The sequence below is a fragment of the Cetorhinus maximus genome, chromosome 2 (assembly GCF_964194155.1).
Source record: "Cetorhinus maximus chromosome 2, sCetMax3.hap1.1, whole genome shotgun sequence".
In the NCBI taxonomy this organism is placed as follows: Eukaryota; Metazoa; Chordata; class Chondrichthyes; order Lamniformes; family Cetorhinidae; genus Cetorhinus; species Cetorhinus maximus.
The window spans coordinates 139630254-139652422 of record NC_135880.1 but is presented as its reverse complement, the minus strand read 5'-3'; the positions used below and the strand labels follow the sequence as shown (position 1 = coordinate 139652422).

General features: G+C 39.8%; 1 protein-coding gene across 1 annotated transcript in view; it reads right to left on the bottom strand.

Moving 5' to 3' along the window:
• Positions 1 to 1256: 1256 nt before the first annotated feature.
• The window catches only part of rest (RE1-silencing transcription factor), a 47127-nt gene continuing 26214 nt past the window's right edge, over positions 1257 to 22169 (bottom strand). The window contains exons 3-4 of the mRNA XM_078570173.1: positions 19619 to 19702; positions 1257 to 8639 (exon numbers count right to left, since the gene is read on the bottom strand). Of these exons, the coding sequence (XP_078426299.1) occupies positions 6430 to 8639; positions 19619 to 19702 (2294 nt within the window). The 3' untranslated portion in view covers positions 1257 to 6429. The remainder of the gene's footprint in view (positions 8640 to 19618; positions 19703 to 22169) is intronic.

Below are 22169 nucleotides of genomic sequence, written 5' to 3'. Positions count from 1 at the left end.
AGTCACAATCACTGGTGCATTCTCCATGGCAACACCTCTACCAGAGTCCACTTGCCAACCAACCAGCAGTCTTCGCATACAGCATAAATTGCTGTTTTCTCCTTATAATGGTATTGTTAAAGTATCCTGATTAGTGCATGATGAAAAGCTTTGAAATGTCTTTTTTTTCAACAACTTCAATATTTACGATATTAACTTTTTCTGTGATCTGTGTATGGTTGAACTCTGTTGAGGCTGTTTAAGTGATATAGTTTCAGTGCTACAAAGACACCACCCCACCCCAACTGAGTTGACTGAACAATAGTAATCTGATGGCATCATCTCTTCTCAAAGCAAGTTCCCAGTTTCAGTTAGGCCTAAAAAGGGAGCTGTCAACCACAGGAAGACACAAAATGGTCAAATCTCCAAAACTACTCTCATACATCGTCCAGCTAAAAGCAACACTGGTGGATATCTGCCACACATCTGCACGTTCCTCCGGGAAAGGTGGGAACAAGCTAGTGTTAGTTTCAGCATTCTTAGCTGATTTAGAAGGTCACGGGTTCAAGCTCCATTCCAGAGACTCGAGCACATAATCCAGGCTAGTATTGAAGGAGTGCTGCACTGTTGGAAGTGTTATCTTTCAACCTCACTAAAAAATAGATTTTCTGATCATTATCTCATGGCTGTTTGTGGATACCATATTACCTACGTGATAGCAATGATTACACTTGTAAAATACTTAATTAGCTGTAAAATACTTTGGAACGTCCCCAGGTCATGGAGGGGTCTATTAAAACAAAAAACAGAACCGAATCAATAGGAGCATAAAACAGTCTGTGTTCTTTGTGGATTAATTTCCAATAACCATTGGGTTGTGTATATTTGATGTAGTAAAGCTACACTAAATACTGTTCCAGTAGTTTGTTAAACAAGTGTCAGCTTGGTGTCCAGAGGAATGAGACAACGTTGCTAAAAATTTGTTAAATAACTAGCAAACACTTCAGATTTCACTTTCTTCCAATCCCAAAAAAAGATATTTCTGCAGATGCTCAGCTGAGAATGCTGGAAATCAGTCAATGCAGCAAGCAAGCAGGAATGTTAAGTGCTTTTCCAATCATAACTGATGCCCTTTGTTCTGGAACAGAAGTACCATAACTCAATGAATTCTCAACCTAGATGTGCATCAGTTGATGGCGCACATTGCACAAGTCTGAGGGAGGGGAAAAACACTGAACAGAAAACACAAGGTAGTCCAGAATGAAAGGCACACACAATTGAGCTCACAAAACTTTAATGCAGCAAAACCTTTGCTAAATACTATGATGCTTTTTAGAAAGTTACAGAAAGAGATTAGTTCTTTTCAACTTTAGTTAACAAAAAGGTAAATATTGTGAAAAATATTCTCATTATACACATAGTCTTTGTACTAAAACCGTGACAGTTTTATTCTGCCCAACACAACTGTCGGAGTCATTTTCTTTGACAAACATTTACCCTTGAAATCAAAATTCTATTTATTAATCTGAAAAAAGAGAAGTACAGTAGTAGGTTATTTTTTAAACTTTGGTATCTTCAGAAAAACAGAAGTATTGCACAGATAATGCTGTAAAACAATTCTGAATTACTAATAAGCTTCCATTTTTATTCAGCACCAATGGCAGTGCTTTTGTACAGGACAGCCAAAATGTTTTGTGAATCATGCTGCTAGAGGTCTCTTAGAGCAGTGACTGCTGTAGCATCTGTACCCCTTCTGTTATTTTGGCAGTTTATCCAGTTTAAAAGTTGCTCAAAGCTACACATTAGCCTACTGGTGTTCTGTAGTGTTCCTGCCTGCTCTCATTAGCTATCCAGCCTCATAGGTGGCTCTTGTAATTTTATGACACACCTCATTTCTAACCACTTCACAAATATGTTACACTGCATACTGAATTAGTTAAATTATGTGCTAGGACTGTATAAGACATTCTGATGACATTATTCTATCCTAACAGTAGGTGTACCATCACTATACTGATTGCAGCAGTTCAAGGCAGCACCTCACCACCATCTTCTCAAGAGCAACAAGTGCTGACCCTGCCAGCAACACCTGCATCCAAAGAGCAAATAAAATTTTTGAAATGATTAATGGTCCACATTTCTTGTTAAAATGCCTTCAACATCTTGTATAATTTTTGTGATTCTTCACCCCTGCCTCAGGAACAACAAAATCTCCTTCAGATTACTCTTGATAAACCCACAAGCTAAATACTACTAAACTGAAGACCAAAAGATATATTTGTCCTTTGCTGTGTTGTTACAATATCATGAATCTGCAGACAGATGACGAAGGACCAAGCCAAATGTGCACATTCTTGGACTTGGTGTAATAAGGAATATTCCATTTTCTATCGTATATTTTAGTTCAGAAACAGCAAACAAATATTTTGCAAATACATACACCCCTTCCCCCACCCCCCACTACTGAAGTTGCAAGAAAAGTAGTGCATGTGCTATTTTCCTCAATTTGTTAAAAAAATAATTCCTTAACCCCACCGCCTCACACCAAAATACTGTTCTACGGGTGACAGTCATGAATGAGTCCAGGCAGCAAGGGTCATCGGACCATTCCACCACAGGGGCCAAAACCAGTCCTCTTCTTACCTGCTGTCTGCACAAAAACACTTCCAGCAGGGATAATGATCAGGAGTGGCAACCCTGGGAAACATTCCCTTCCCTTCTCTAAACAAGGAGCTTGCCAACACCTCTGGAAGCATTTCTACAGCCTGCACTGGAGCAATCAGCACAGACCAGGAATTAAAGGTGGCATCTCTATGGACTGTGTGGCTCAGCTATTCATTGAGGGAACTCAGGATCAATCAAGGGAACCACGGTCACATGAAGCTGTTATTCCTTAGGTCAAGGACCATCAGTTGTTATGACCTCACATTGTGAATTTGAGTGTTATGCTTTTCCTACCAATGCTACTGGCAAATGTATTCCAAATGAACAAAGTCATTTGTTCCATTACACATTCTGTTTGAACAAGAACACAGCAATTAGGCTGCTATGCCAACCTCTCTCATACAATTCCCCCATCCTCTTTTGACAAATTTCAGTAAGTGCCAGCACACCAATTAATTTGCTTGGTACAAAATGCAATCAGTGGAGAGTAAGTTCAAAGTAGTAGTGCACTTTTTGAGTTTAGAACTGGTCATAAGCCAAACCATGAACCCATGATGGAGTTGGTGGCTTGTAACCTTGCTATCTAGCCTGTTTCACTGGAGGGGTTTAATAGTTTCTCCCTATCAACTGTTTCCACTGGCAGGGGGTTTAGATACCTGAGGACACAGATTTAACATAACTGGCAAAAGAACCAGGGGTGAAAGGAGAAAAATTTTCTTTATGCAGCAAATTATGAGCTGAAATGCACTACCTGAAAGGATGGTTGATCACAATAGGCCAAATGGCCTCCTCCTGTGCTGTAAGATTCTAATAATTCAGACAAAAAGGGCACAGTATCAGCCAACAGGAAAGTTAAATCTTCAGGAATTCCAGCTACTTTAATTTAAATGCTTGCATAGAAATTGACCAAATTTTAAAAAAATCTAAATGCGCCATATTAGGCATATTTTTAATATTACATTGAAAAATGCACAAATTCAACCCTTTGTAAGCTCTTCAAAATCTATGTACCAGGCCACTCCCATCCTCGGATACTGGAGATCAAAACTTTAAAGGGTGCTTGAAGGTACACTATTGATAAAGCAGAATAATTTGTATTTAATAAATTTGGAGATTGCAGTTTTAGTTAAAAACCTAAATTACAATTTGGTAAGCTACTTCCATTATTGAAGAGATTCAGTTAACAAAAGACATCACTTAGTTACAAGGATGTTTCACTGCTGCTGTAACACTGCATTTTGTTGCCAGATAAAACGTATACGTACAGATTTTCCTGAATTTACTGATTATTGGAAAAACAGATGGGTTCCTTTACACTCATGCTCCAACCCGCTTGATTTTTCAATATTTGCTGTGCCTAGATGATCTAATGCACCTGGGTGTAGAACCACAAAAATATTCCCTATAGTGGAAGGTTTGTACCTTATTAAAGTTTACAGCATAGTTGCTGGTCTCATGAGATGTTCTCATTACCAGGGAGTAGACCAAAACCAAAGATAAACAGCAAAATTTATTGCTGAATTCAGCAGTAACAATTCTCAGGCTTATTCCTCCTACCGTGTGCTGCTGTCACTGCGCACAGAATGGAAATTTAGAACAAGTTGGAAAGTAGATCAAAAAAATCACATCCCAACTAATCCAGATCCTGCTAAAGTGGCTCTTTCAAGAGGGTGAATGAGAAACCAAAAAGGACATAAAGTCTTCCACTAAGGGAAGTTGTAGTTTTTAATTATGTTAAAACAAACAACCTTACAATGTGTAATTGTTGTGTGCTAACTACTTGCCACAGGAAATGCAGGGCTGCTGGTGTAGCCATATAGCATTCTAGTACCAAAAAGAGGGTACCAAGTAGCATTCTGGAACTGAAAAGCACAAGCATTAGCATGAGCAGGACCTCCAGACCTCTTACAGCATTCATTATTCAAACTGTAATGTTACAGATTTTTAACTGTAATCAAGTTATTACCAAAATGAATTCAAAACTTGTATAATAGAGTACCACAAACTATAAGAGAAGCAAATTACAGTTAAAAATCCATGTAAACATAAGCTTTAATTTGATCACAGATACACAATGAGTTTGTCAACATGATTGTCAAAGCGAAGAAAATGCTTTTCAGCACTTAAACTGTTTTCCATATTCTTTAGCGAAAGTGGCTACTCCAAACAGTTTACTGAACACATCATATCATTAAGTAGGAGAAAAGAAACAAATGGTAATCACAGTAATTTATGTTCTTTGGCCATACCAACTCACTAGCTAAGTAAATCAGAGGTGAGCAAATCTTATAAAGTGTTGCATTCCAATAATTCTGCCAGGTCTACACAATCCACAGTGTGCACCCAGGGGGCTAGGATTTGAGTGCAATATCAAAACTGTGACAGGTCCTCGTACGAAGAAAGGACCATTACACTTGGTGCACCGACTAGAAACAGATTACCTCAACAAATTGAAACAAAATCAATTCAGTTTATAACAACTGATCTACAAATGCCCATAAGGAAATACCAGATTGCCAGGAGCACTACATGCTACTGCACAGAATGCTGGCAAGAGAGCACACTTGAATGATAGCTCTTCAGCTAAAAAGGATGCAAGACAGCGATTTTTACACCTCTGCTTATTTGGGGTGCTTGACATTCACCTTTCAAAAACTGTGTCACTGCTCGTTACAGATAGAACATAATTTAGCATTTCACCAGGACAACTCCCATCCACGCACCACCCCCACCCCCCAAGTCAGATTGTTGCACAGTGGTTCGGTTAATCGTCAAGTCCCAAATGCTGGTTAAACACACAAATATAAAAACATGATACAGAAAAAAACATTTCTATATATAAACTATCACTAATTAATTATATTGCATAGTTGATTACTTATATCGTGCAATTTTATAAGCTGTTTAAGCACCATATTGGATAAATTTCTTTTGTGGCTACCGAGAACTGTTTGCTACAAACTCCTAAATAAGTTTCATGGCATGTAACATTAGTTACTTGAGATGTGGTATCATCTTGCAAAGTGCTCACTCCTGTGACTTGAACGAAAAGCATAATATTTTAATGTCACTTTAAAAATGCTCTGTGAACTGTCAATGTAAAAATGTGTGTTATGATTTAAAAAAACTAAAATGGGGTCAGCTAACTGATGAAATATTGCCTAAAATGTAAATCTATGAGAATGGGCTAATTCCATGCATTGTACATCAAGATTAAAATGCACCTTGGGCACAAATGCATTAAATGCCTTGGAAATGCAAAACTGCTCAATGAAAGGCCATCCTTTTAACATTATCAAAAGAAATATCCCAATTAAACACAATACAGTTTGATTCTTTCTTTCAGCCACTATCTTGTGTTTTTAAATTACGAACGGCTATGATAATCATTTTATATCAGCTTAAACCCTGGGTCATGTAAAAACAGAAAATAAATTCAATGTCCAGTGTTATCAAGTATTTACAATGGGATGAAACAGAACAGATTAAATGAAACAATTTCTTGAGTAATAATAGTGCAATGAAAATTCAAAATCAGTGGTTGATTAAACTGCTACAAAGCATGATTAACATATTTAGCCATCATGTGTGAATGAATGCTGTTGTACCACCTCTGAATTATGAACTAGAAACTTGAAAAAGCAGGAAATACATATAGTTAGCAACAAACAGTTCTGTGAGGAAAGGCAAAAAAACCCAAATCCAATCGCATTAGTGTGATCTGCATCACTTTGTAACAGGTATTATTAATATTCTAGGAAAGCTTGCCAAATCACGAGACTGTACTCATTCTTGGCCTTTTGCTGCTTCCTCAAGATAGTACACATTTACCAAGTGGCGATTAAGGTGCTTGGTAAACTCTCCTTTCACACTGAATATACGGTCACAGAATATGCAAACAAAACTCTCTGGTGCATCAATCACATCTTCTTCAAGTGTCCTTTCGTTGGTCTTGTCATCAGGAGTGGACTTTGCTCCATTCAGACCAGAATCATCACTTCCTTCTGAATCTTCGCTGATATCACTTCCTTCATGGCTGTGAATGCCTTCATCTTCATCTATTTCCCCCATCTCATCCTTGTCCTGTTTTTTGTTCTGATCGTGCTTGCTATTCCGGACCTTATCACCATCATACTGGAGCCTGTCCTGGTTTGTCTTTCCATCTTGGATCTCATCTGCACTACCCTGGAGTTTATTCTTGTCATCCAGAACCTTGTTATAATCCTCCAACTTGATCTGGTTGTCCTCCATCTGGACCTCCACCTGCTCATTCAGGTCATCCTGGACCTCCACATGCTCGTTCATGGTATCCTGGGCCTCCACCTGCTTGTTCAGGTCATCCTGCAACTCCACCTGCTCATTCACATTATCCTGGACCTCCCCCTGCTCATTCACGTTATCCTGGACCTCCATCTGCTCACTTAGGTCTCCTTGGACCTCCATCTGCTCAGTCAGGTCACTCTGGACCTCCATCTGCTTACTTAGGTCTCCCTGGACCTCCATCTGCTTACTTAGGTCTCCCTGGACCTCCATCTGCTTACTTAAGTCTCCCTGGATCTCCATCTGCTTACTTAGGTCTCCCTGGACCTCCATCTGCTTACTTAGGTCTCCCTGGACTTCCATCTCCTCACCAATGCAACTCTGGTCTTTATTTGGATTGTTTGAATTAGGAAGTTCAATACTGATCATCTGAACAGACCTTTCTGGTTCAACTTCAGACAGTAAGCAAGTTTCTTCACACATCTCTTTTGCCTCCGAGTTATTCAGGTCAATGGAGATCTTTGGTGAGTAAGATGTATGCTCTGTTTTCCCAGAACTATGAGCAGGAACCCCAGTTTGTTCCGTGCAAGTTACAGAGGGTTCTTCGACACAAAGCAACTCATAACTTTTGTTTATCATCTTTTTAGTCAACATTTGTTCCTCTGATTTAGTGACAGTTAACTGGTAAGGTAATGTTTGGGACTCTCTTGTGGTCATTTGCACCATTTCACAGGCACTTCTTGTAGAATCCAAATCATTTTTTCCAACAACAGTGCCAAGTGGAATTTCAGTCATCACAATATCCAAGAATGGTTCTGAATCTTGGGCATCTCTCTTGTGCACACCTTCAGCATTAGGATTACTGCATGAAGAACTTCTGGAGTAATCTCTTTTCTTTTTCGACAGACTCAATTGATGTTCAGGGTGATCAGATTTCTTACCCTTATATGGATCATCAGCAGAAAGCACACAGGCTTTTTTGCACTTTTTGTTTTTCTTCTTTCTTTGTTTGCATTTAAGATTTTTTTTGCGTGAGGACTTATCCAATTTGATTCTGCTTCTCTGTGTTTCGCGCTCGACCAACTCTTTAGCTTTCCATATTTTCCTCCTTTTCACTTCTGTATGGGTCTCAACCACGGGCTTCTGCTGCAAAGACACATCTGTTGAGCATCTCTTTCTTTTGCTACTCTTTATTTTTCTTACCTTCTCTGCATTAGTTTCCCTTTTTCTTGATGGGAGCTTGTTGAATACTTTATGATTTCGGGTCTTCATCCTTTGACTCTTCGAGCTGAAACCTCGCTCCTTTGACACAGAAGTACTTTTTTCAGGCTTGGCAGTGACTTCCTCTGGATTCTCAGCTCTTTTAAGTTGCAGTTTGTCTGACATTTTCTTGCCTATTTTGCCAATAGGAATGTCTAGTTCGATTCGTTTGGTGCGCAACTTCACCTTTGACACATCCATGGTAATGTCACTGCAATGCGGGTGCTTGGACTTTATGTGATACTGCAAGTTGCACTTCTTGGAAGCTGCATACTTACAGACAGGGCACAGAAACTGGCGTGGATTCACATGAAGTTCAACGTGCTTTTTGAAGTTGCTGCGGTCAGCCGTTCTGTATTCACAGTGAGGACAGGTTAAAGGTTTGGGTCCATTGTGAACTTGTCTGGCGTGTCGTGTCACCTCGTGCTGGTTTGATGCTACGTAGTTGCACTGATCACATTTAAATGGCTTCTCGCCTGTTGAAATACATGAATAAAAATCTTTAGTTATTGGATAGTGCATTATAACAAAGTATTCACTGACCCTTCAGACACTATCACGTGACTATCAGTGAATTGGTCTGGGGAGATACTATATTTAACTGAATTAAAGTCTGTTGAAGTAATTAACTACCTTATTTCAGTTTGTGATTTATTTATTTGCAGGGTGCATGACTTTCAACTGAAGTTTAAAAACAAAGATTTAATGTTTTCATCACAGTGACACAAGGTGCACATGAAATTTAAAATTCCAGTCTTACATTGAAATTCTGGACTTCAGTGAACTGCCTGGAATGATCTTGAGCAATTATACATAGTTTGTTTTTTGGTATCCAACTATCCTCTTACTGATCATTTATATTACCGCTGTTTTTCTAAACTTTTGAGCAACTTCTCATTTATGAAAAGAAACGATGAATTACTGTCTTTAACCTTGAAGGTAACCATTCCAGGAATTCACTTCATCTGAAGCCTCCTGATTCCTTTGAATATTTTTGGCCCCAGCACCAGAACATCAACACAAATAAACAACACTTGAACGATAATGCAAAACTACAGATTCACAGATACTGAAAAGATATGACAGTCCACTGAAGTGACAATTCAAAGACTATACACATGCATGTACAAACACACTGTACTGCCAAATACATACCAATAATATGCATGTACTACTTTTAGCGTTACTCCACTGAGCTTGGTCATCACTACACTACCACAATGCTTGGAGTAAGGAAGTTTGAATATTATTTAGCATCTCTCAGGGATATTAGATTTCACTGTGGCGACAGTGAGGCAATTTTAAAAATAGGTACTTAAAATGTTATCATTGTATATAAAGAATCTTTTTGCAATTGTTATAAAATAAAGTTATATTGCTATGTTTATTGTAGGTGGTCACATATCAGTATCAAATTCTCTTTAAAATTTGTATCGTACTTGCAGAAAAACATATTGGACCTTTGCTGGCACCGTGCCTTTTCTACGGACAGAGCGGGCTGAACAGTCAGTATGATAATGTCAGGCGCTGAGATAAGAGTGGGCTGTGGAACATGGGAGTCTCAGATTTTATAGTTTGCTGATCATGCTCCATTACATTGATTTAGCTAGCCATTAACATGGGCTTATGTTCTCCCATGTACTTCACCTGTAAGGCAGCTTGGGTATCAGGGGAAAGATGGATCTTGTGTTTTGTAGGGCTGACAAAAAGAGGACCCCAAACTAACTGGTACTTGTCCAACCACAGGCAGAATGCAGGAATCTGCAAGAACCAAGACTGGCCTCGTAATCACAGCAGATGTAGCAACAGGTTTGATGAATTTCCTCCCTGGGCAGCAGGCCCCTTTTGCAACATGCTGGCCAGTACTCTTCCCCCTTCAGCAAAACAAAGGGCCACATCCCATGTCCTCAAATGATAGGCATCCCCTAGGGTATGAGAAAAGGACAGAAAATTGGAAGGAGAGGAGGTAGTGCCCATTAAAGAGTTAGGATACGTATAGGCATGATGGACCCAATGGACTCCTCCTGTATTGTAACTTTAACAATACTATAAAATATAGGCAAAGTACAAAAATCTGACTGAATAACTTAAGGAACATATCATGCCAGATAATTTTTGTTATTGCAAACTAAAATGTTAATACCTACCAATACTGACCATTAAATAAAAACGTACCATAACAGAATGGAATCAAAAGTCATCTGGTCCAGTGAAGGCATTGTAGGAAAATGGAAATCAACATGTAATGAACAGCAGCCTTACCACACTTTTCAGATACAAAGTCATATAGTACAAAAGAAAATAGCTCATCAAAAACAACCATAACATTTCACCAGGCATAACACTACAATAAACAGGTTAACCAGGAGCTTAGTCAGCAATTTTAGATTTCACTATGAACTAAGAAATCCATATAATGGTGATCCACCTCATAAATGTGAAGAAAAATAATAATCTCAAGATGAAACTCTAATTTGTTAGGTTAAAGAAAGTCAATGAACTGCCACTTGACAGGAGTATCTGCAACAGCTTCATGTCAGACCTTTTTCAACACACTTAAGACTGCATTTTCTTTGCAAATCAAGTCATTTGATCACAAGTATTTGCATTTTGTGGAAGACGTGACTTCAGCAAATAAAGGATTCCAGTTACAATTAATTTACACTGCCAGTCTGAGTTGGAAAGAATAGCCGTTATCGATCGTATGAAATTCTGCTTAGAAGTGGTTCTTGGGCTCCTCCTCAAAAGTAGATTTAACAACATGGGTTAAAGAACAGGATGTCAAGCCAATCAGATATAGGGTTGCCAACCCTCCAGGGTTGGCCTGGCGTCTCCAAGAATTCAAGATTAATCTCCAGGACACTGCTGTGTGTAATGGAGAAAGATCACTGACACATTAAAAAAAAAGGCATTTTTTTACAATTTCTCTTTACCAGGTATAAAAATATTGAAAACAGGGGAAAATAGGCTGCTTGGCTGACAGTCAAGCATCATCCAATTGAGTAATGAGTCTTTTCGCTTTCCAATTGGCGTAGGAAGGCAGTACAAGGATGAATGTGTTGGCCGAAGAGTGTAAGGACAAGTCATATGTTGAAACCTCCAGGAATACATTTAATCACAGTTGGCAATCCTAGTCGGATATTATGAAGGGAGTTCTTTGTCAAGAATGGGGGATCCACCAGTCATGAGTCAGCTGTGAGTTTCTCACACAGATCAGAGTTATATAGTAACAGACAATTACTGGTGCAAAACTCTTAATATTCTGTAGTTAGACCATACGTGTTCTAAACATTGAAAAGTAGGCCACTATGATTTATTAAAAATATACTTTCAGTAATATTAACATATCTAATTTTGGTAGCACTCAATTCCCTGGAGCTCTAATGAGTTAATTCATCGGGTATTCAGGTCATTACTGAATGTCATTGAAGAACTGTCAAGGTTTAAGCTGGTCATTTCACTGATGTTACCAGAGTGTATGCTCTTGACCTACTTTAAATAAAAGTTTATGCTATTATAAAGGATAATAACTGCAGTTAATGATTGCACTACTAGGCTGTGTTATCACCAACAACACACACAGAATAAACAACAGGTTGGTTGTACAGTAAACTAGCATATTGAGATACTGAATTACAGTGGATTGGGTTCTGAAACTACAATCTCTAAACAATGAGATCCCATACGAAGTTGGAATACTGGATGGGATGCTTTCATTTAATGAGAGAGAGAGAGAAATTGCAACACAAGTCACATGGCTGCAGCTATTAAAAAGTGACAGAGGCGAAGGGCTGCAAGCAGTGTAGCTGCCTACAGTTAGTCATGGTACTGAAAAGGGGGTTAATTGTTTACGGAGTGGATGCGAAAACTAATAAGTGCTGTTATAATCTGAAAACTGGCAAAACCAATTTTCCTTTTCAATTGAGAAATCCTGGTATGCATGGTGTTGAAGAGTTTACAAAACAAGTTTAGTGTTGATGCAAAGCAGTTTTAGCTTTACACTAATGCTAAACTCATATTATCAAGGTCCACTCTGTCTCCAGAGACAGCAGAGATAGCACTCCCTCAAATGGAGTTTCACTTTGTTGTTAGGTCAGGGTCCTACTCTAGATCAGGCTTCACTTGACTACAACTGCAGAATCGAAGTCCAGTGAAATTGCTTGGCACTGGATGCTACTGTTCCCTGCTTTTGCCTCAGTGTTTGCTACAGTTGTACACTTAAGGATAGCATAGATCCAAGAATTCAGGTGCTTCAAAGTAGATAACAACTACTTGTCACTAGATTCTTACATGAAAGATAGCAGCCCAAAGATCCGAAATGGAAAACCACTGGAAGGCCTCAGCAAAGACCAGAACTGTCAACAGGTCGATCACTAATGACAGAATGGAGATAGAAGGCAGCCACTCCAATGCCCTCTCCCTCCAGTGGACGCTTCAGAGCAGTTTTTTTAAATTCATTTATGGAAGGCGGGCGTCACTGGCTAGGCCAGCATTTATTGCCCATTTGTATTTGCCCTTGAAGGTGGTGGTGAACTGCCTTCCTGAAATGCTGCAGTCCATGTGGTGTAGGTACGCCCACAGTGCTGTTAGGGAGGGAGTTCCAGGATTTTGACCCAGCAACAGTGAAGGAGCAGTGATATATTTTCAAGTCAGGATGGCAGGTGGTTTGGAGGGGAACTTCCAGGTGGTGGTGTTCCCATGTATCTGCTGTCCTTGTCCTTATAGGTGGTAGTGGTCGTGGGTTTGGAAGGTGCTGTCGAAGGAGCATTGGTGAGTTCCTGCAGTGCATCTTGTAGATGGTACACACAGCTGCCATTGTGTATCGGTGGTGTAGGGAGTAAATGTTTGCGACACTTCCTGAGGTTCGCTATCATTTTCCTACAGCAGTCCTGGGAAGCAACCATAAAATGATTAGAAAAAGGAAATCTTTCCCTGGCCCGGGGCCATTTGCAAATGGTGAGCTAAAGGGATTGTGATGATACCAGTGGAGGGAGGAAGACCTCCAACCGGAAGATAGGCCTGACTGCCTCATATTTCCACTGCAAAGGCCCAATTTCTAGTGGGATTACAGATGAAAATCTGTACCATGGTGCCAAGCAGACGGTGACTTCTTTTCCTCCCTCTCTCTACCTTTTCTGATTCATTTACGGGATATGGGTGTCACTGGCTAGGCCAGCATTTATCGCCCATCCCTAATTGCCCTTGAGTAGGTGGTGGTGAGATGCCTTCTTGAACCGCTGCAGTCCATGTGGAGTAAGTACACCCACAGTGCTGTTAGGGAAGGAGTTCCAGGATTTTGACCCAGCGACAGTGAGGGAATGGCAATATATTTCCAAGTCAGAATGGTGAGTAGCTTGGTGGGGGCCTTCCAGGTGGTGGTGTTCTCAAGTATCGGCTGCCCTTGTCCTTCTAGATGGTAGCGGTGATGGGTTTGGAAGGTGCTGTCTCAGGAGCCTTGGTGAGTTTCTGCAGTGCATCTTGAAGATGGTACATACTGCTGCCATTGTGCGTCAGTGATGGAGGGAGTGGATGTTTGTGGAAGGGATGCCAATCAAGCGGGCTGCTTTGTCCTGGATAGTGTCAAGCTTCTTGAGTATTGTTGGAGCTGCACTCATCCAGGCAAGTGGACTTCCGTCACAGTCCTGATTTGTGCCTTATAGATGGAGGACAGGAGGGAGTCAGGAAGTGAGTTACTTGCCACAGGATTCCTAGCCTCTGACCTGCTCTTGTAGCCACGGTATTTATATGGCTAGTCCAGTCCAGTTTCTAGTCAATGGTAACCCCCAGGATTTTGACTGTGGGGGAATTCAGCGATGGTAATGCCATTGAATGTCAAGGGGCGATGGCTGGATTCTCTCTTGCTGGAGGTGGTCATTGCCTGGCACTTGTGTGGCACGAATGTTACTTGCCACTTGTCAGCCCAAGCCTGGATATTGTCCAAGTCAGATATGCACTGCTTCAGTATCTGAGGAGTCACGAATGGTGCTGAATGTTACTGACTTAAATAAGAGGTGCAGTGGCATGGGAACAAAGTTCAGTCAAAGTCTGCCAAGAAAAAATGCAGCAGTGAAAAGCCAATAGATTGCAGTGTAATTTTTTTGCAAAAGCTTCCGTAAACAACAATAGGTGCTTGCTTTACAACAGACTACTCACAAACTTCTTCATGTTCTCTATCTCTTTTTTTTTACAGCTTTCGAGTAGCAACTCATGTGAACTCCCTGCACCCCAATTTGACGCTAAATTACACTCATTATGCCCAAATTCTACAATGTATTGCTTTTTCTGTTCGGTAATTAACATCTAGCTCAACCAATATAATCTTACAAGATGGCCAACTGATAATGCACACTATAAAGTGCATGAATTTCAGCAACATGACTAGTCACTGGGCTCTCATTAGTCATCACAAAATTCCTGAAGACATTGTCTACACTGCTCCCCATCACATCTTATCCAGTTGTGTAATGCTAAAAACTAAAATGCTATCTATTTAAGCAGGCAGTTTTAGTGAATACTGCAGACAACTAATCTTATATCATTTTGCTTTTTACTCCAGATTGCAAGGGACAATGAGTTCTGATATGCAGTGATGTCCTCAGTATAAAAGCCTTGTTTTAGAACTGGACCTCAAACCTCGAGAGGAAGCTGTTGACAGCACAACAAATGAATTTACACCAAGTCAATAATGAAGCTTTGCACGGGATGGATGAATTCTTTCAAAGAAAGGTGGAAGACCACAAGAATGTGGTATGTAATCTAACATTATTTATTTGTTCAAGTCTGAATTATTCAAATGATGAGTTCCTTATTTCTACCAGAGAAAGAGCCAAGGCCATGTGAATACCTATTAGGACAAGGGAAAATTGCATAACGTTTTCAGTAACATTGGCTGGAATTCTCCAGCCCCTCAAGCCGGCAGGATCTTTCGGTCCCGTGGATGTGAATGGGGATTTCAATGGCTCGCCAGCCCCGCCACAGGGATGTTGGAAACTGAAACATGCAATCACAAATTGCAAATGTGATCTTCAATTTCTCTATCCTCCTGCAAAATTATGGGTCCTACAATCAGAACATGCAGTTTATTAAATTGAAGCTGCATTAAGCAGACATTGAACAATCTTAAAAGAAAGTTGAAGGTCAGTGAAAATCAAAGTGATTTAACACAAACTGGTACAAAATAAGGCTCAAATCTTAGGTAGGTGTGGAAAGCCTTTCAAAGTATTCTACTTTCCATCCACCTTTCCTGAACACCACCAAATGTTTAACAGCTAAATTTCCCCACTATTGGTGGGCAACAACTGCCACACAAGTCATCAATGAATTACGTAATATCCTTTGATATATTATAAATAGATGAGAATAGCAGAATATCATAGTCTTTGGGGTGGTAGCCATAAGGTCATGCATCTATTTTTTTATTCATTCATGGGATGTGGGGGTCATTGGCTAGGCAAGCATTTATTGCCCATCCCCAATTGCCCTTGTTCAGAGCGAACCACGTTGTGTGTGGGTCTGGAGTCATGTAGGCCAGACCAGGTAAGGGTGGCAGATTTCCTTCCCCAAATGACATTAGTGAACCCGGGTCCCCAGAGCATTATCCTAGATCTCTGACAATACTACTACGCCACTGCCTCTCCAATGAAGCAATATTTCTACTTAGCATTGTAAGTGTTAGGTTTGCAAGTTTATTTAGATGCTAGAATATTCATAACTGTATACTTGTTAAATGAAGGTGCTGAGATGCTTTATGCAATATCTGATGCTTTATCAGGGACCAATTCTGTTCATATGAGATCGAAATAGATACTTCGATGGACACAATAATTATTTCCCAAAGGCCCAAGAACTACTTTTACTTCATCCAATTGGGAATGACCAAGAATATTGTTGTAGAGTCTCCTGTTGTTCACAACTTGTGGATGACCAAGGCATTAGGGCAAATTGTTGGAAAGTGTAAAGACATTTTTATTTCCAAAGCACTGGAGGCAATTTTGTTCAGTGTCAAATGCTTCAGCTTTTCCAAGTAACCAGTTAGCCTGAACAATTACCATAAGATCCATATACCAAATATGAACTAAACTATTTATGGTGAAGGGTGAATTGATTTAATCAGCTCCGTCTCAGTTCAGAACATTTGCTGTACCATTCTACACATCAGCAAGGCACAGGTGTCAATAGCTTAGGCATTTTATTTTTGTTGCCATGTGGGTGTCGCTAGCAAGGCCATAACTTTTTGACCATTCCTAATTGCCCTTTAGTCAGTGCCACTGAGTGGCCTGCCAAGTCATTTCAGATGTCAGTTAAGAATAAACTACATATATGTGATCTGAAGTCACATATAGGCCAGACCAAGAAAGGACCGCAGATTTCCTTTTCGAATGCATGGCAATTATTCTTTTGAACCATGGGAGAATTCAAATAAAATGAAAGAAGTAGCATTCTGACAGTCTTTATCCAACTAAGTGATGTAGTTGCTCATGCAGCTCATTTCAGTTTGATATCACCTATGTGCTGCAATGTTGTCTTTAAAAAATGAAAGAGTTAATTAACATCACTTGCAGCTCAAAGCTGTTTAGGGGCTCCCTGTAAATGAGCATCCTGTCCTTTTGAGCAAAGGCATCATCACTCATAGGTAACAGTTGCCTCTGCTAGTTAATCTTAACATCCCAAGTCCGTAACATCAAGAAAATGTTGCTTAAATCATATCTGTCTTTAACGGGTCCACATTCTACTTTACCTCTCCCTTTGTACCATATTGTAAGATTGGTGATAGCATATAAGCAGCCTGTTTTACATCTCTTCCAATCTGCATTTCCATTTACTTAAATTTATAAAAACTTTTGCTGCTAACTTTGATATCCTATGCAAGTTCCTTTTTCCACCTCTTATTTCTTTATTTTTCTCTGTTGGTTTGTATAGCTTTCCCTGTCTGTAGGGTTCCACTATTTCTTACATTTGTGTAAGCTTTTCTTTATCTTGATATTGTTGCTTACCTCATTTGTTGACTTGGTCACAAGTGGGCCCTTTGCCTTTTAAGGCTTCATAGTGATTCTGTATCATACCAAAACCTTCTTTGATTACTTTCTACCATATATCTGCAGATTTACCCATTAATAGTTAGGCCCAGTTTACTATGGTTAATTTATTTCTCATCCTTTCACAGTCTCATCCCTTTCTCACTTAAATTTAAAACCTTGGTTTCTGACTGCTTTCTCCCTTCATGGTAAGGCAATGCAATTAGGAACCTCTCTATAGCCAGAGGGAGTCTAGAAGGTATGTTGATTGGACATTTATCATGCCAGTGTATGTATTGGTGGACACAAGCTGTGCCACTAAGTGCTAAATTCTTCATTGTTGAAAAAGTTGAAGGCAACAGAACCTTTCTAGGTCTGGACCAAGCAATTTGTAAGGCATAAATTAGGACAGACACTGTAGGCCAATAATTCAGTGTTGTTGACCTCTAAAGTTCCCCAAAAATTGAATTTTCTTTTTGGGAAATCCAAGTTAGTTTGAAAAGAGCACTGAAGAGAACACTAAGAAATCATTCCCTGTGATGAGCTTAGTGAAAATGGCTGCTAATAATATTGGAAACAGAAGGGAGTTGATGTTGAATGAGGAGGAATGAGCATTTTACAATGCGTAAACTTGCAACTTGTTTCCCTGCTTTTCTGCCAATGTCATCACTTGAATGTACTGACCTGTTAAGTTTCACCATTGCCAGCTACATTTCCAGTGGCTTTTTCAAGTTGCCAGTTTGTGTGCAGATATCAGCACGGAATTCAACCAAGTATGGGAAAGCATCCTTGATCCTGTCCCCCTGAACACTTCCAGTGGGAACTGCACAACAGTAATCAGGAAGTGGTTACTGGCTGATGTTCCCCTTTAGAGCCACCAGGGAATTATAGCACCCCTAACACCGGCCAAGCCAACATCAGTTAACTCTCTCAGACAGGGATTAACACTTGGACATTTGGTTGCTCAATGGTTTATCCAGCTGAACTGACAAATATGCTGATAATTCATATGCAAAATGGTACTTTTTGAAACACAGGACAAAACTAAAAAAATTAAGTCTGAAATGTGTTCAACTTGACGACTGCAATAAAGGGCAGAAATATTACATCTTCAACACAAGCTGTGCTAACAACATTTACTGTGGAACAATGCAGCCAGCTGCAACTGTTCAAATTTTTGAGAGAGAGAAAAAATTGGCATTTCCTGTTTTCATTTTATAACTGAAAGGAATAAGCAGCTCAGTGATGCATTCTAAAGGTAGAATGTTGCTGAGAAAATATTTGAAAAAGGATTTGCGTCCTTAAAAACGTACCAAAAGAAAATTCAAATAAATGCACTGAAACATATGAGAGATCATTGAATGCTGCAACCATTTTGCTCTGCTTACTTTGATTTCTTTTAAGATAAGGTTTTTTAAAAATAAAGTAGGTTAATTTCTGAACAAAATCAATTTTAAGTGTTATGGATTGCCTGAACTGCTCCATTTGTTCAATTACATTATAAGTAACCTAAATGACAGCAAACTATATTTTAAAACATAATTGGCAGCTAATTATATTTTAAAATGGTCAAGAAAGTCTACTGTTTAAAAGCACTGCACAATGCAGCTGAAGCCATAAAAATCAAAAGGTCCAGCATTCATTTTGGGACATGTCAGCTGTTCCCATCTGGGGGAACGACAACTGCCCTCAGCATCACTCAGTTAGGGAGGGTAAAAAAATCAGTTAGAGCTCATGCTCCCAATCACTAACTGCATCAGAATTCATATACATGTGGGTATCAGAGCACGACAGGACAGGGCTCGCCTGTGACACCTTCTAAGGTCAAAATGCTTGCTTTCTAGGGTTACATCTAGTAAAGGTACTTACCGCAGAAAGAGTGCTCTCAGGAGTGACATTTATGAGGGTAGGGCAAAAAATGAAATCAAGAAAATTGCTTTGAACTCACAACTGAGGATTGAATCTTTGACACTGAGTAAAATATCTTTCTTAAAAAAAATCTCTCAGGATGTATTACTGGAATAGCTGGCATTTATTGCCCATCCCTAGCCCAAGATGGTGATGATCTTTGTAAACTGCTAGCTTTGATGCAACTGAGTGGCTTTCTCGGCCACTTCAAAGGGCAGTTAAGAGTCAACCACGTTAATGTAGCACTGGAGTGACAAATGGGCTACACCAGGCAAGGATGTCAGGTTTCCTTCTCAAAAGGGCATGAGTGAACCAGTTACACTTTTATGCCATTAAACAACTTAGTTGTTTTTACTGATACCAGCATTTTTATTAAGCTTTTTTCTTAAAAAGTTAAATTCTAAAACTGCCATGGCAGTATTTAAACCCATGATCTCTGGAATGACAGCTCCTTTCGTAAAAATACAATATAATGCATTAATTGATCTGAAATTACAACAAATCATGGCTCACTCACCACTAATTGTACTAACCTGAATGTGTACGCATGTGTCTGGTCAGATGAGTTTTCTGAGAACTTGAGTAAGGACACTGTGGGCACTTGTAAGGTCGTTCACCTGTGAAACAAGTGCACTGACATTAAAAAAATGAATGCTACTCTACCTTAGAAGTCGAAAGCTTTACACTAAGCTGCCCAAAATTTGCTACAGGGGCCCTGGCAATTGAAAACTCAGGACCTGGGCAATTTGTTTCTATCTGGGCTTATATTTCTCACACCAATGAGCTTTGTGAACCTGAAGGTTTGGAAAAGCTGCTCCTGGTTGCCACTTTGGTGACTAAATCCTAAATCAGAATACCAAGGTCTGATCGCATTAATAACTTAGCATATATGCAAACTAATGAGAATATGGATTTAAGATTTATGAATGTCCCTTCGAAGCTCCTATTCTGCCTCCAGAGATGAAAAAAAGCTTAGACCACCCTGTTTACACAAAACAGAACCTTCTGAAGCAGATGCTGCATTGTTTCATCAACAGGGTGACATTGTTACTGCTTTGTGTGACACATACCAATGTCACTGTAGTTAGTTTGGCCTCTCTAGATACGCCAAAATACAACTCCAATCAAAATTTAGGTTATTAAATACAGAATTTTAGAAGAGAGGAACACTGAAAGCGGCTATACAGCTACAGGCTTATGCTACTGATTAGAGCAACCTTTTACAACCTCAGGATCTTCCAAAGCACGACACAATCAATGAAGCACAGTCACTTTTCTAATGTAGGAAACACAGCACCCAATGTTCACACAGCAAGATCCCACAAGCAGCAATGACCAGATAATCAGATAATAGCCAGGCAAGCTTTTGTTTAGTTGAAAAAGGCAGAAGGTGTAGGCATGTTCCTTTGTCAACAACTTATGCAGTTGTGTTCAGTTTTAATGACACCATGTATGCCCAAATAGATAGTGTTGCCATGGAATACTCTCTAGGTCTATCTCTCGCAAACATCTTCATCGGTTCCATGAGAAACGCATCTTCGATGGAATGAGACAACTTCCTACTCCTTGAAAATTTCCAATACATGGATAATACTTTCCCATACTTGAATCCGCAGCTGCATGCAAGAGCTTCCTCTCACACCTTAATGGGCTTCATCCTGCACTCAAATTCACATTTGAAATGGAGCAGTCAAACGAGCTCCCTTTCCTCAACATGCTAGTTGAGAAATCTGCCAGTGGGTTCTCTACCACGGTCTACCGCAAGCCTACCTTCACTGGTCAATAAGCGTGTTGGGATTCCTACGGTTCCATGCGCTATATGATTGGCCTTATTAGCAACATTGTAAACAGGGCTTGAACTATTTGGTCTCCGTGCAAGTTTGATGCTGAAATAAGGTGCATCAAAGCCATCCTGTGGGATAACAGCTACTCTGATTAGATCATCGCTCACTCTACAATTGCACAAACTCATGAATGGGCATAAGCCCGCCACTTTCAGACCTGAAAAGTGCTCAGTCTACCTTGGATTGCCCTGGAAGGGCAAGGTGTCTCAAAAATTTGAGCAACAGGTGATACTAGCTGTTTCACGCTGTTACTATGCAGTAGCAACACGAGTGGTATTCTCCACTAACAGGATGCTGCCGTTAAGCCAAAAAGATGTTCTGCCTATCACACAAAAGAGCAAAGTGGTGTATGAATTTCAGTGCTGGTGTGATGCCAGGTATAGAGGCCATATGTCCCATTAATTAGTGGATCATATCAAACAGTACGTCCCTTCAGTTGTTCACCACAGGCAAAGTACTGACCGGACCCTAACCAGTCTGTGCTTGCAAAACACAAAACAGAGTCCAACATTAGAAGTGATTCTGCGATTGGACAACACTGCTAAACAATCCTTATTGTGCAAAGAATTATACTGAAAACCAATTTAGGATTGTCAGTTGGGCTCGCAGTGCGGCTCACTTATGCATGCTAGAAGCTACATATATTCACACATAGGGTTCTGTCCTTTGCAGACAAAAGGAACGTGTTCACATATTGCGTCTCTTTCAACTAAACAAAACAAGGAACAATCATTTACTGGTTCATTCCCCAAGGCAATGCTTTGACCAATCAGAGATGACCTGCTCAGTTTGAATTTGAACAAAACTGGGCAGTTAACTGTTCCATGCCAAATACTCCATGGCAATGACTCCGCCAATCAGAGTCCACTTGCCAACCAATTAGCACTCTCTTCTCACACAGTATAAATTGTTGGTCCCCCATTACTGTTGGAAAATTCTTACGAGCTATCCTGATGAGTGCAAGATGAAAAGCTCTGCTAGCATGTCTCTCTTTTCAGCAACGCTCAGTTCTGTACTACCAAACAACTAGTAATAAAGTTTATTAATATACTTTGCTTAAATAAAAGTTTTGAAACTTGTCCTCTAGGTTTTCCATGCCTACTCTACCGATGCCAAGTCATGTTCAAATTTTCTGAAAAACTCGTGAGCACAGACCCAAAAGGAGAACAGGTATAATTCAGTTTAAAGTGCCAAACTGGTTACATGGCCATTGGTACCTTAATGTGTTAGGGTGGAGGAC